Source organism: Sorex fumeus, unplaced genomic scaffold, assembly GCF_029834395.1.
Source record: "Sorex fumeus unplaced genomic scaffold, SorFum_2.1 ptg000078l, whole genome shotgun sequence".
NCBI classification, from domain to species: domain Eukaryota; kingdom Metazoa; phylum Chordata; class Mammalia; order Eulipotyphla; family Soricidae; genus Sorex; species Sorex fumeus.
Window position 1 is genome coordinate 11,398,344 of NW_026606135.1, and position 15,058 is coordinate 11,413,401.

At 35.9% G+C, this 15,058-nt stretch overlaps 1 protein-coding gene across 1 annotated transcript in view; it reads left to right on the forward strand.

The window, feature by feature from the left end:
• HELLS (helicase, lymphoid specific) overlaps positions 1-7,893 on the forward strand; it is a 33,873-nt gene extending 25,980 nt beyond the window's left edge. Inside the window, exons 16-22 of the mRNA XM_056130427.1 lie at positions 780-863; positions 939-1,058; positions 2,666-2,782; positions 3,089-3,248; positions 5,339-5,435; positions 5,516-5,592; positions 7,140-7,893. Of these exons, the coding sequence (XP_055986402.1) occupies positions 780-863; positions 939-1,058; positions 2,666-2,782; positions 3,089-3,248; positions 5,339-5,435; positions 5,516-5,592; positions 7,140-7,234 (750 nt within the window). The 3' untranslated portion in view covers positions 7,235-7,893. The remainder of the gene's footprint in view (positions 1-779; positions 864-938; positions 1,059-2,665; positions 2,783-3,088; positions 3,249-5,338; positions 5,436-5,515; positions 5,593-7,139) is intronic.
• The last annotated feature ends 7,165 nt before the right edge of the window (positions 7,894-15,058 follow it).

Consider the following 15,058-nt stretch of genomic DNA (forward strand, 5'->3'; position numbering starts at 1 on the left):
AGTTGTTATTGAGTTGTGGATTTAAAGAATAGAATTGATTTCTTGGGTAGTTGGAAGGAAAATAGTATAATTTTAAAAGAAATTATTTTTGACCAAGTCCGTGTCATAATAGTGTTTAGCAGGTAGTTTTTGTTTTAGTTTTAGTCTTTGTTAATATTCAGGCCATAATATTTTTGTCCCAAAATGCCTTTTTTTTTTTTTTAAGAAGGTGCTTTCCTGTCTTCTCTAAGTCTGTCCACCAAAAGCCAATACTGTATTATTTATTCCACTTGTGACAACTGTATTATCTCTAGAGACTACCAGGTTTACTTTGGGGATGGAGGACAGAGTTGTTGCAATTAGAACCACTGCTTTACCAATTTATTGAGTAAGAAAGTGTATAATCTGTGAGATGAAAGGTAAAAACATTCTTTATCTTTAGTACTTAGTTTGATTATTAGATTCTTTGTTTTCTTTAATTTCTATTGATAATTCTGGCAGGAATAAATAAGCTTCATATGTAAAAAGCTTGAAGGGGGAAACTCTTTGGGAAAAAGATTGAGGTAGAAAGGAATAATTGGTTAAGGGTATATAGTCAGACTTTGTTTTTATAAAATGATTGGTTTTAAATTTAGGGTATGTCTTCTTAAAATCTAATCTTTAATAAAAAAGATAAGATCACTTAAGTTTTGTGGTGTCTTCATTAAAAATTGTTCACATGGTTTTTATTATAATAGAAATTGAACTATTAATAACCACCATGACTATTTTATGTTCTTTTCTTCATTCCCGCTTTTAAGATTGATGAAGAATTGGTGACTAATTCTGGAAAGTTCTTAATTTTGGATCGAATGCTGCCAGAACTAAAAAAAAGAGGCCACAAGGTGATAGTTTTAATTGTTTTTAGTTACTTAGTTATTTTTTAGCAGTATAAATACTGAGATATATTTAAATTTTAGGTGCTGCTTTTTTCACAAATGACAAGAATGTTGGATATTTTGATGGATTACTGCTACTTTAGGAATTTCAACTTTAGTAGACTTGATGGATCCATGTCTTATTCAGAGCGAGAAAAAAATGTAAGACTTATTTATACCTACTTGTTTTTTGTAATCCCTGTGTTGATTTTGGGGGGTTCAAAGTAGAGCCACAAATTTATGTAAAAGATATTAAAGACCAAAATTCCTACAATAAAATTAAAGCATAAGACTTTATTTGGTGTAAATAAATTTTAATGTATAGAAAACATGTTTTGCCAGAAACTTGTATTAAAATGTGTTGATCTATTATTATTATAAGAATATTGAGGTAGTAGAATGGTTTTCCCCGATACTTTTCTCTTTCACTGCACCCCAGTATTCTAATATGATGATTTTTTTTTCTTTTTTTGGGGGGGGTCACACCTGGCGATGCACAAGGGTCACTCCTGGCTCTGTACTCAGGAGTTACTCCTGGCGGTGCTCAGGGGACCATATGGGATGCTGGGAATCGAACCTGGGTCGGCTGCGTGCAAGGCAAACACCCTACCTGCTGTGCTATCTCTCCAGCCCCCTCTAATATGATAATTTTTAAAAATTATGTAGCAATCACCTATAAATCCACCCAGAACCAGTCATCAGGTGTTTCCTATTTCTCTTTTGTCACATACCTGTGAAATAGCATTTGTACTTTACTGTATCTAATTTAGTGTGACATTTTGTTGCTTTTCACAATAAATAACAGATTTAATTCAGTGTCCTGCTGGGAGATAGTAGTCAAGGATGCATGCTTTTTTGAGCAGGAGCCCTTAACACTTATGATCTGATCAGTGCTGAATCGTTGATATTAAACTGTCTATTAAACTGTCTAGCCTGGTTGTCAAATATAATTAGGCTGAACCTCCACTAATAAGTACATGTAAATAAAGTTTAATTCGGTGTATTGTCTTTGTGTGTTTACATGGTTTGAAGGGAATCAATCTACATTTGCTTAGTATTCATAAATGTATATGTAAGTGTGACTCTAAATTCTTTTAAGAAATTTTACCATTAGTCCAGAAAGCTCTCTTATGCTTATACTAATCAACTAATCTTTTCTGCCTACCCTAATTCTGAGCAACCATTTGATTTTTGTTTCTTGAATGTATATCGCCTCAGTTTTTCTACTTTAATATTATTATTTTTTTCTTAATCTTACTTTGTGATGAATTGTTTTGTTTTTGAACTCTGAATTTAGATTACCTTAAATAAAATTGCTGAAGTTAATATATGCAGTAGTTGATTTAAGTGTTTTATAGAACTGAATGCTTCATTTGGCCCTTCCCCTCTGTTTCTTTAGTTTTTTTCTCCTCAATCTTTTCCCATTTCTTTTCTTCTTTTGACTTTTGTTTTGTGTTTACAGGGTTCTCACGTGCTTGGTTTTTTGCTTGCTGGGTTTTCACTTATTCTCACCAGGATTTGCCCTCTTAGGGGATTGCATATCTTAAGTTGCATTGCTTATTCATATGTCAGCAACAGCTCAACATTCATATGGGCTCATGACTTTAGCAGGAACTTTTAGCCACTGAGCCATTAACTATAAGCCTATTGTTTGCTTTTTCCCTTTCTGTGGATTAATCCTGAGGAGGCATGTGCTCTACTGCTGAGCTCCATCCACAGCCTACTTTGTTTCTCAAGTTTTTGTGTTTGTATCTTTTTTTTGCTTTTAGATGCACAACTTCAACACAGATCCAGATGTTTTTATCTTCTTAGTGAGTACACGAGCTGGTGGCCTGGGCATTAATTTGACTGCAGCTGATACAGTTATCATTTATGATAGTGATTGGGTAAGTTGAAAGTATTAGCATTGTGTTGATAATATTTCTGTTCTGAAATTTTATGCTTGTATACTTGATAATTAAGTTGTACTGTTTTGAGAAGGTACTTCCAAGTAAGAATGGTTTCTTTATTTCTTGTTCTGCATGTAAATAATGGACTTTAAGCCATTCTAGAATTCTCCATTGGTTTAAGGCACTATTTAAAAGTTTTTAATTGGGTCATGCATGCTAATTTTGCCTGCATAATAAGAAAAAAAAGTTATTTTAATTACATCATTTTGAATGTGGTTTGCTTTTTTTCTTTTAAACTTTAAGAATCCCCAGTCTGATCTTCAGGCCCAGGATAGATGTCATCGAATTGGTCAGACAAAGCCTGTTGTTGTATATCGTCTTGTCACAGCAAATACTATTGATCAGAAAATTGTGGAAAGAGCAGCTGCTAAAAGAAAACTGGAAAAATTGATTATTCATAAAAGTAAATAACACTTTAATATAGTACTTTTTTTTCCTCATTTGTTTATTGAGTTGTGAATTTTGTTGCTTTTTGCAGAAAAGAAATCACTGCAGCTTGGTTAGTGCAAAATTTCAGTATGTTAGGGGAAATCTGGAACTGTACTGATATAAGTTAAATTGGTTTCCATAGGCAGAATAAATATTAATAATTACCTTGTGAAACAGAAGGGCAGAGGATCAAAGAGTTTTAAGGTGCCATAAAGTAAACCTTGTCATAGGGATTCAATATGTTAATGCCAGTTCTCGAGATCTTTCTGCCCAAAAGCTCTAAGAAAATCTTCAAAGGCTGTAGAGACAACTCAGTTGTTTGAGCACATGCTTTGAATGCTTGTTCTCTGTTCCTGCAACCTAGTCTATGCCCTGTTGTGTGTGTCGCCAAAAAAGGGAAACAGAATGTCAAGGGTATATTGAAATACACTATAAAAATCTTTACTGAGCCCACTTTTTCCAAAGTACATGAATGGTGCTTTGTAGTATTTATCATAGTGTGCAAGTAAAATATATTTCTATTTAGAAAAACGTGAGGGGTAAAAAGTAGATGAATTGTTTTCATTGTGTTTCCAAAGATTTCTTGGGGTTGTTTTACCCTTATTCAGCATAAACTTGTAATTGAATGCTGGCTGTTTCTTAAGAAAGTTCAGTCATCTGTGTTACATAAATTGTTATATGCCTAGAGAAATGAGGGCATTATGCTAATTTAGGCTTATTTCATGCTACTTGTATGTTTGATATTTTCTCTGGGGTATTTGACTTTGAGGAAAATATGGATTAGGTTTTAGACACCATTAACACAACTTTATGTAACATTCAGATTGGAATTGAATGGAAGGAAAAGGTCTCTAGTGAAATGGTTTTGGAAATTAAATTTTTTTTACCCACTTTTTGCCTTAGGAATTAGCATCATGAAATAAATTGTGTTTATTCAATATAGTTTAAATTTACCTAAGTTTATAATTTATGTCAGTGAGGATTTTTTAAATTATTTTGAGAAAATAATTTCAAAAAACAATTTGAAAGGAAAATAAAGATACAGTTTTCATGAAGTATAGTACAAGCTTAATATAGCCCCAGATTTTAAGTGTACTGGTTAATGAATTTTGAGAAATGCTAACCCAATAAAAGTTTCATTTTGGGGATTTTTTATTTTGTACTCTTTGTAGTCATTTACCATGTTTCCTTGCCCCTCACTAGAAATCAAACATTGTTTGCCCAATATTTTTTCATTTTTCTGTTGATGAATATTGGTGTTGTTTATAGATTTTTGTATGCTGCATTTCTCAATTGTTTGTGGGCATGAGCAGTTCTTCTTTTTTGTTTTGTTTCACCTTGTTTTGTTTTGGTTTTTGTGCCACAGCTAACATTGCTCAGGGCTTACTCCCTGCTCTGTGTTTAGAGATCGTTCCTGGCAGGTTCATGGGACTATATGGAGTGCAGGGGATTGAACCTGGGTTGGCCGCATGCCAGGCAAGCACCCAACCTACTATTCTCTTGCTGACTCCATGAGCATTTGTTCTTGATCTTAGGAGAAACTCAAATTGTTCTTCCAGAGCACATACCTTTTTTTTTTTTTTTTTTTTTTTTTTTGTTTTGCTTTTTGGGCCACACCCAGCGATGCTCAGGGGTTACTCCTGGCTCATGCACTCAGGAATTGCTCGTGGCGGTGCTCGGGGGACCATATGGGATGCTGGGAATCGAACCTGTGTTGGCCATGTTGTCTGCGTGCAAGGCAAACGCCCTACCCGCTGTGCTATTGCTCCAGCCCCAAGCACATAACTTTTTAGATTACTTACCACAGTAAATTTTCTGGACATAACCATTTACTTTTATCTTGATCTTAGGGGGAATGTCTGTGTACATGTAGGAAACCACTGAATGTTTTCTCCAGAGCACATAAGGGTTTTACTTTCCCACAGTAGTGTATGAGAGCTTTCTTTCCATTAATTAGTCCTATTCCATATATTCCCTATTATGATTGATTTTATAAATACTGTCGTTTGGTTTTAAAAGTAATTTTTATCTTTTTTAACTGCTTTTTTTTTAAATGTTTTCCAGATCATTTCAAAGGTGGTCAGTCTGGATTAAACCAATCTAAGAAATTCCTAGACCCTAAAGAATTAATGGAATTACTAAAATCTAGAGATTATGAAAGGTAAGATTTTTCAATTTTGAGAAACATAGAGTTCATAGTTTTGATTTATCATACAAATTTGCATGTTTTATATTCTTTAGAGAAGTCAAAGGATCACGAGAGAAGGTCATTAGTGATGAAGATTTAGAATTGTTACTGGATCGTAGTGATCTCTTAGGTAAGTAGCACATATATTTTAAAGTTTTTCACAATAATTTATTACATTCAGCCTTCCAACACCAATCCCGACACTATTACACCATTTCACCATCATTATTTCGAATTTTCCCACCACCACCCAAACCTGCCCGAAAAGCATGCATGTATTCTGAATGAGTTATTTTGTATTGCTTGTTATGTGAATAATCTGCAAAAAAGTTTCCTTAGAGGAAAGTGTGTGAAGACTGTTGTATCTAACCATCCAGCCATTAAGCCTTTGTATAAGAGATTACTAACATGTTGTTACAGGTTGAGCTTTGTTTGCTAGTATATATACTTTTTTAGTAGAGATCAGTTGCCTTCTACTTTACACCCCAGCATATGTGGTGTGCTAGTCTTGATACATCACTGGGGCAGAATATTAGATGTCATTCCAGGAGTTCTAAAATACTGGAAAGGGTGATACAGCTAGAGTTAAATTGTTTGTTGGTTGGTTGGTTTTGTTTTTGTTTTTACTTTATAGGTTACACCTGGCAATGCTCTGGGCTACTCCTGGCTCCACACTCAGGAATAATTCCTGGCAGTGCTCGGGGGACCATGTGGGATGCTGGGGATCAAACCTGGGTTGGCACATGTACTAATGCTCTCACTACTAGAGTTAAATTTTTAACTGAATGGTGACTTTGGAGTGTAGAGGCATCTCTGCAGCCTGTTGCTTTTCTTTCTCTTCCGAGAATTATTTGTGAGTGTCAGGATCATGTCAGTTAATGAGGTCATATGGCTCCACAAGCAGTTCGTGGGCATGACCACCAGTCTTCAGGAAGCACAGGGAGATGGGAGGAAGTTGCTCGTCCTGACTCCATGAGAGCCTGGAGACTTTGGTCGCAAAGCCCGCATGCTTGAGGTTTTTCAGCAGATTCATTTTCATGAATGAGGTCAGTCGCAGTTCCGTAGAGAATGGCTATGAACATGGCGGCGATTGAGTTCTGGAAGTTTTCGGCTACCAGGGCTCTGTTGGGGCAGGTGGAGGGACTCACCTGCCCCCATACAGGGTGCCCTATTTTCCTGCGTTTTATATTGCTTTTTTTGAGTTTTTTGTTTTGTTTTTGCTTTTTGGGTCACACCCAGAGATGCACAGGGGTTACTTCTGTCTTTGCACTTAGGAATTAGTCCTGCGGTGCTTGGGGGAACCAGCTGGGGTGCCTGGAATCGAACCTGGGTCACCCACTTGCAAGGCAAACACCCTACCTGTTGTACTATTGCTCCAGCCCTATTTTCCTATTTTGATAAATTCTCAAATTATGACACTTTGGTTTTGTTGCGCTGCTTTTATTGAGAACATGCTTTTACTAAGTAGTATTATGTTTTTCAAACTTTGGACTAAATGCCATAATATCTAATACACAGCTTAGAGCCACATTTTAAAATAGTTCTTAAAAATTTGGACAGAACGCTCACTTCCCATAACCTATTAGATATTGTATAAGTTTTTTGTGTGTGTTTTCATACATAAAAAATAAATACAGTCTCAGTGTCTCAATGGTCTTTTGTTTTTTTCTCTCTTAGATAAAATGAATTCATCAGACCATGTTAAAGAGAAGATGGGGATTTTCAGGATAGTAGAAAATTCTGAAGATTCCAGTTCTGAATGTCTGTTTTAAGTTGGAGCTAAAGAATATCTTGAAAAATTACTTGTTTGCATCTAGTATTTTACCTTTATTGGTGTCAAAGTCCAGATTGTCCACTATTTTGATTATATTGGTTTGCATACAAGTAACATACCATTGTATAATAAATAGATGGTAATTTTCTGAGCCTTGGTAAGAGCAAAGAAGTATTTCATATAAAGTTTAGATTTTTGACTGAATGTATACTTGACCACTGCCAGAATTATACAATCTTCCTGTGGAAGTTGAATAAACGCTTTTTATTCCCTTTTAGTAGTACACTTATGGGTTTTCTTGGTACTTCGTTTATGGAGTAAAATTTTGATGGAGCAGTTTGAGAATCTATTTTCTGTTTAAATACAAAATTATCTGATTTTTAAGGTCTATTTCTACACATAATTAACCTTATGTTCTACAGTGATCTTATTATCAACTAACTTTTTCTGAAAATTACTGATGTGTAAAATTGTAGCAAAAGTTTAGATTGTGATTCAACATTACGCTGACTTGGTTTCATTTACTAGTATTATATACAGACGTTGTGTAATGAATTCAGCTAGTCATTGAATTAATTTCTTCAGTTAGAACTTGCTCTGTCTATTTTGAGCACAAAAATTTTTTTATTTGCTTTTTTCAGTCAACCAATCCAGGTTTGCCACTCTAGTAGTTTTTCATGTTTCAGTAAATGGCGGTTGTTTTTCAGTTATTTGGGGCAGAAATCTTGGTGTCATTTTTGACTCTCTTCACTTACCCTTTCTTCAACTTTTGTATTTCATTCTATAATAAATCCTCATATGTATACATATATATAGTATGTATGTCCAAAATCCTTCCATATCTTAGTACTGTATTTCATTGCCACTCTTAGACTGGAATATACTCAGATGTTTTTGCTTTCTGCATTTACTTTTTTTTAGTCAAGCAGAATTGACTTTCAATGCAACCAGATTCTCAATGCAAAGTTGAAGGCAACTGAAATAGTCTTTCTTTAGACTTAGTGAAGGTAAAGGTAAAGGTAAAGGCCCTCCCGTTGATCGTCGATTTGCTCAAGTGGGCCCAGTATACACAGTAATTTTTTGTTGAGTCAGTCATTATTAGTTTGGGTTTGGTTTGGGGGCCACACCTGGCAATGCTCAGGACTTAAGTCCTCGTCCTGCACTAAGGTATCTCTCCTGGCAGGGTTCAGGACCGTATGGAGTGCAGGGGATTGAACCCAGGCCAGCTGTGTGAAAGGCAAGTGTCCCTGTCTGCTGTACTGTCTCTCCAGCCCCAGTCATTAAGGAAATTATGACTCTAAATACTGCCTATATAAAATTAGTTACGCAGACTTATTTTCATTCTTGTGTAAGGTGCCTGACCAGTTTGATAGTTCTCCAGTTATTTAAGTTCTCTAGAATTGTAAATCTCAGCATGCTTTGGGTTTTTGTTTTTTTAACCACAACTGGCGATGTTTTGGAGTTAGTTATTCCTGCCTCTGCACTCCTGGTAGGCTTCGGGGACCGTAGGGGATACTGGGTCTTGAACCCAGGTCAGCCATGTGCAAGGCAAGCATGCTACTTCCTGCACTGTCTCTCCAGCCCTCAACTATATTTGTTTATTCAACTATAGCTTACTTTCCATCCTCTTTACCCCTGGAGCAATTATTGAATTTGTTTCTTCTGCAGTCTTATTACTGGAGATTCTTGTTTTGGCGTCACTGCTTAGAAGATATCAGGTCTTTCTCTTGATTTAGTCCCTCATTTGGATGCAGTATGTCTTTTGGTATCTTCTGAGAAGGATTAAGGAAGTGGAAAAAAATTTTTTTTTGATACTTTATGTCTGTCCAAAAATGTTTACATTGGTGAATTGTTAGGGGTTTTAGATTACGAAAGCAAATTTTAGTGTTGTAGAGGGTGTTAATGTCATTTTGATTTAGCCCTTTGAGTTGAGAAGACAAATGTCAAATATGTCTGTCTCAGAAGAGTTATGGAATACGATATATATCTTGCTTTGTGTTTATGTTCTGTTTACCCAGTTACAAAAGCTTCAGTTTTAAAAATCTTTCAATTCTTGGGGAAGGTTTTGGGAATTTCGTCTTCTGATTTTTCGGTCTTTTATTTCAAGAACATTTTCTTTACTCTTAATTTAGTTTTAAAAAAATCACTTTTTTAAAAAAAAATCACTTTTAGTTAACACGTGGTTAGAGCCCAACTTAATAGTTTTTTTCCCCTCTTTAGAATAATTTCTTTAAAATTCTCCTTGTTTGAATTCTTTCTTTTTTTTTTCTTTTTTTATTTTTTGGGTTTTGGGACCAAGCCTGGCAATACACAGAGCTTACTTACTCCTGACTCTACTCAGAGATCACTCCTTAGAGTGCATGGGGCCCTAAGGTGTTCCATGGATCAAAACTGGGTCAGCCATGTGCAAGGCAAGCATTCTACATGCTGTTCTATCGCTCTAGACCCTACTTGATATGCTTCTAATACCTATTTCCTTTGGAATGAATTCTACTGCATTATGATTCGACTAGGCCACTTATTTGTGATTTCCTTGGTTGTCTGTTTCTATAGATCTTTTCCAGAGAGAAATAAGCCATCGTCTTGTTCTGTGGATATAGACTTAGTTTTCTTTATAGTTGCGAAAACGTAAGTAGAATAAAAGATCTTGCTCTTCAGTAAGTAGGCCTCCCCAGTTTTGAGTGGGAAGCTACAAGATAAATACATAGATATTTCCCAGACCAAGATAATCTGTGATATGTCCTTTTCATGGTGTTTTCTCCAAGAATGGAGAAGTGGTGCTCTTTTACAAGCAGATGGGACCTTGGCATTTAACTGCTTTTTCAACCAATTCTGATTTGGTTGGGGGGTGGGGGGTGGGGGTGGTGGTTGTTGTTTGTTTTTCTATCTATATCCCAAACTGAAATTTAACAGTTGTCCAGAGTGTTAAAAGACAGTTAACAATCTGAACATTTGCCTTTCAGTTTCCAAAAAGCTTTTGTTGTCATTTCCTTTTGGGGGGTTTAATGCCCCTTTTATCCTCTCAATGCTACTTTCTTTCCCTGTTCTGTGCCAGTCCATGATTCCATGTTTCATTCCATGATACTGAAGAAAATGCCCTTTGTCTTGTAGAAGGTTGTTCTTGTCAATGCTGCTTTTTTATAACCTGATTAAGTTATAATTAAAAATACTGTATTGGCTTTTACTTGCCAATTTATCATTCTTCCTTATTCTTAAACGGTTCCTGAATGTTCAGAGGCATAGTGAGACTGTTACTTGAACATTTCTAATAAAGCCTATTTTGTGCAGTGTTTTACTGTTGTCTTAGTATTTTATACTGTATGAGACACCTGAAGAGCCCTAAGTTTATATTCAAAATATTAAATGTTTCTGATGGTTTTAGATATCATACCTTTTTCCTTTATTTCTGTCTGTGTGGGGGTTGGGGCACACCTGTGATGCTCAGGGGTTGCAACTGGCTTTGCACTAAGAATTGCTTCTCACTAGTGGTCAGGGGACCATATGGGATGCCACTGCTTTGTAGTGTGCAAGTTATATGCCCTACCTACTGTGCTATCTTTCCTGCCCCTTTTTACCTTTTTTTTTTTTCAAAGAATTTGGTTTTGAGCTTTTAATTTTGTGATTCTATTTCATTAGCTAGTACATCTTTATAATTTATTTTTTGTTTCAGCATTATAGTCAGAAATTAAGCCTTTGGAATTGTAGTTAAGAGTCAGATTTACAAGATCTTTGGTATTCATTTCTTTACAGTTATTTTCATAATATAATTTACAATTGTTGACAGACTTAAAAGAAGTAACCTTTCAAAACCCCAGGGAAGCATTTCTTTTCATTACATACATTTGAAATCCATGTTAAACTTCTAAACAGGTTTGATTGAAAATTAAAAATGAGAGTCTAGAGAGTATAAAGATTACTAAAGATGCATGCAGCTGAGCCCTGTTGGATCCCTGACATCCCATGGTTCCTGATGAGTGCCAGCGTAGTCTAGAACTGCATCCTTGTGTCCTGGCACTGTATAGAACTTAGGTCCTAGCCTAGTTACATAAAATAGAATTACATTCTTGAGTCCTCATGTTGAACTACTAGCCTAGTTGGCTGAAGCCCCTTTGACCTAAGCATACCGATTGACAGGCTCACCCACTCCCAAAAATAAAAAATGATTTTCAGAGTCGATAATTGGATACATGTTTTTTCTAGTCTGAAGTACTTTTTGCTTATAGTTTCTAAGCCAAGCTTAAAATACCACATGTGGTTCCATTTTACATGACTACACAGTGCCAGACAATACACGCACCAAGCCAGACAACAAAAAACACTTGGGTCTTAACACCGTACTGATTTCCCTTTCACAGTCTGTCTCCTCTAGTCAGATGAGTGTATAAGTTGAATCCTAAATTATGTGCTAGGCTTTTTGTTCTTTCTGAATTGTATTATCTTTTAGATTATTCTACATACTATGTCTTATGTAAAATTCAGCACCTGAAGAGTATTTTTATTAAAATGTCTTTTAAGTTATTTGGAATATCCTGGTTATTTTGGTTTTTGGGACCCTTAGAGGTCTTAAGGGCCTTTTGGATCTGAATTCCTGAACTCACCTTGTAAATTTTTAATTAATGATTTCTTCAGTGGTTCATTAAATTTTCTTCCTGTTCCTCAAAAAATCCAATTATTGTTCCCTTGTTTCTCGTGAACTTAGTTCATAGTGCTCTGGTGTGCTCTTCATTTCTTTTCAGAATTTTTTCTAGATCCCTTATATCTTCTGTCACTTCATTTCTGCTCTTTTACCTGTGTGCCATTATTTCTTTTAGCTCAGTCCTTGACATGGTGTCACTATAATCATTCTCTTGGAGTTTACAGAGCTGCTTGGTACTGATAGTCTTCTGTATTATTTTCAAACTCAGTGAGCTTGGTGGGCTTTCCCATTGTGTTTGTGCTAATGCACTGGGTGGGAAGTTTTGTAGTTAGCCCCACTGGGAGTCGCTCATGGATTAGAATGGGTATTACTCTTTATTTTCTTTGCTGGGCTTTTACCAGTTACGTGAGGTGTGTTTGCAGTGAGGTGTAATAAGTAGAGCTTTCCTGGGCGATTCAGATCACAAGGAGCAGCAGATGGAGGGAGTTATGGGCTGGAAAACAATTTTACAGGTAAACAATTGCCTTAGAAAGGTCGGGATGGCCATACTTAGACACCACAGACTTAATATTTTAAAAGGTTGAAAGTGAAAGGAATGGTCTAATTTTTTTTTCCACCAAAGGCATGTCTTGGCTTTATTAAAGAGCCTGCACTGCGATCAGTATAAAAACACAAAAATCCCATTTTAAATAACAACAGCAACAAATACCAAATGTGGGAAAGGGGGCAGAGAAAAGGCACCCTTGGTGGGAACCCCCTTGTAGTGGAGCAATCACTTCTGGGGTGTGCTCAGCTTCAGCATGCTCCAGATCTTGTCCAGTAAGCCAGAGGTAAAGGCCCTTGTAGGTTTGTAACAGCCAGCAAGAATGGTCTATGATGATGGTGTCTATACATTAAAGAGCTTACATATATGCACTGTCAAAATATGGACTATCACTATTTAAAAAGGCAACTAAAATATCTGAGGAAATATAAAGACAGGGACACAGTAATAGATTGTAACACTCATTGCTGGATAGATCAGCTAGGTAAAAAAAATGAGGAAATGATGACTTTAAAGGAAGAAACAAGTTGAGAATACATTCTTAATGGGAGACTCCACAATTGACCTCATGCTGAGACACAGAACATGGCCCCATAAAATCAAGAAGTTAGGAATAGTGTCAGCTATCTTGTTGAACCACTGCACTTTGAAAGTAAATTAATTGCAAACATATGGGGAGAAATTAAGCACTGGGAAACTAAAATGATTACTATTGATTGAGCAACTGGGAAAATAAAGTGATTACTACTGAGCAACTGATGGGCCAAGGAAGAAATAAGTGTTGCTGAAAGTAAATGAGAATGAAGACATAAATTAGCAGAACATGTGGAAGATGGCAAAAACTAAGGGAAGTTCATAGCAATGCAATTGTACGTTATGAAGAAAAGAAGCAAATAACTGCACAGCTTTATTTCCCTATTTTGCTTATCTGGGAATTATAAAAAATAAGAACAGAAATCAATAATATGGAAACCACCAAAGCGATTTAGAAGATTAACAAAACCCAAAGGTGATTTTTTAAAGAATAAGCAAAGTTGACAAACCATTAGCTATACTAAGAAAAATATGTAATAAATCAGAAATGAAAGGCAAGAGATTACAATAGACACCAAACAAATTCAAAGAATCACCAGAGATTATTACATAAAACTTCCACAAAGCTAGCATATAGAAAAATTTTGGAATTCCTGTATTCTTTAATGGCTGAATCGAGGAAGCAGCAGCTGAACAAATTACTGGCAAGAAAATTAATATGACAATAAAAAGTTCCCCCAAAACAAGAGCCCAGGCTCAGATGATTTTACCAAAAGTTCTTCCATGCTCCGTCAGAAAATTCATGAAGAGAATACCCCCAGTTTCTACAGGACACATTACTCTGATACCAAAAGCAGACAAAGACATCACTGCAAGAAAATATATATTATTTATATATATATATATATATATATATATATAATAAGAGCAAAAATCCATGGCAGGTACTATTGCCCTCCCACATTGCCCTAGTGTTCCCTTCCCTAACTTTGCCCCTCACCCCAGCCCCAGTGTTAAGCAAGATTTCTACAGACCAGTTCTGGTCTTTGTTTCTGTTGCCACTGGGCATTTGATGTTCCCCTCATCAGAGAGATTATTCTGAGTTTATTCCTTCCCTCCCTCTGACTCATTCAACATGTTATTTTCAGATGCACCCATATTGCAGCAAATTGGATGAATCGATCTTTTACATTTGCATAATATTCCTTTGTGTATATGTACTACAGTTTATTCAGTCGTCTGTTCATGGAGTTCCTAATTCTTACCCCCAGTGCCTAACCCTAACCCCTAAATCCAAACCCTTTAACCATAATATCCTAACAACAAAAATAATGGTATATTAAGTTTATCTTTGAAATAAATTATGATTCAAAGTAAATACTAGTTTAATGTGGAGATTTGAACTATTTTTAAGTTGTCTTTGTCACTCATTAAGTAAAAGTAATGACCAGTTAGGAACCTCAGGAAAGTAGAGGACAGATATTTTTCAGAAATAAAATAGTTACTCTAAGAAAGTGGCTAAGAGCAATAGTACAGTGGGGAGGGCATTTGCCTTGCATGTGGATGACCTGGATTCAATCCCTGCATCCCAAACAGTCCCCCAAGCCCACATGGAGTAATTCCTGAGTGCTGAGTCAGGAGTAACACCTGAACATGCCAGGTGTGTCCAAAAGCCAACAAAACCAAAAAAAATGACTGAATTGATCCCAAGTAAGCAGGTGGTTTCTTTTAGAGTTTATATAGAATAACAATGCTGCTCATTTTCCTTGTACACTGGGGCTGAGTATTGGTTTTAATTAAAAGATTACAAAATCAAACTATCCTGACCCCTGTTTTAATCAACCGTAATATAATCATTAGAAAATATAGAAAATATGTATCTGGAAATTGATAGCTCAGGATTAATCACAAAATGAATCATAGTTGAACTGCATGTTTGCTTGAGGGAAGCATGCAGAAGATGTGCATCTGTCATCTCTTCCTTGTGCAGTTAGTTTTTGTTGGGAACACATCTGACAGTTGGGGCTACAATTGACTCAGAGCTTGAGGGTCACTACTGATATGACCATGCAGCGCCCACATACCAAACATGTACTCAGCCTCTTGAG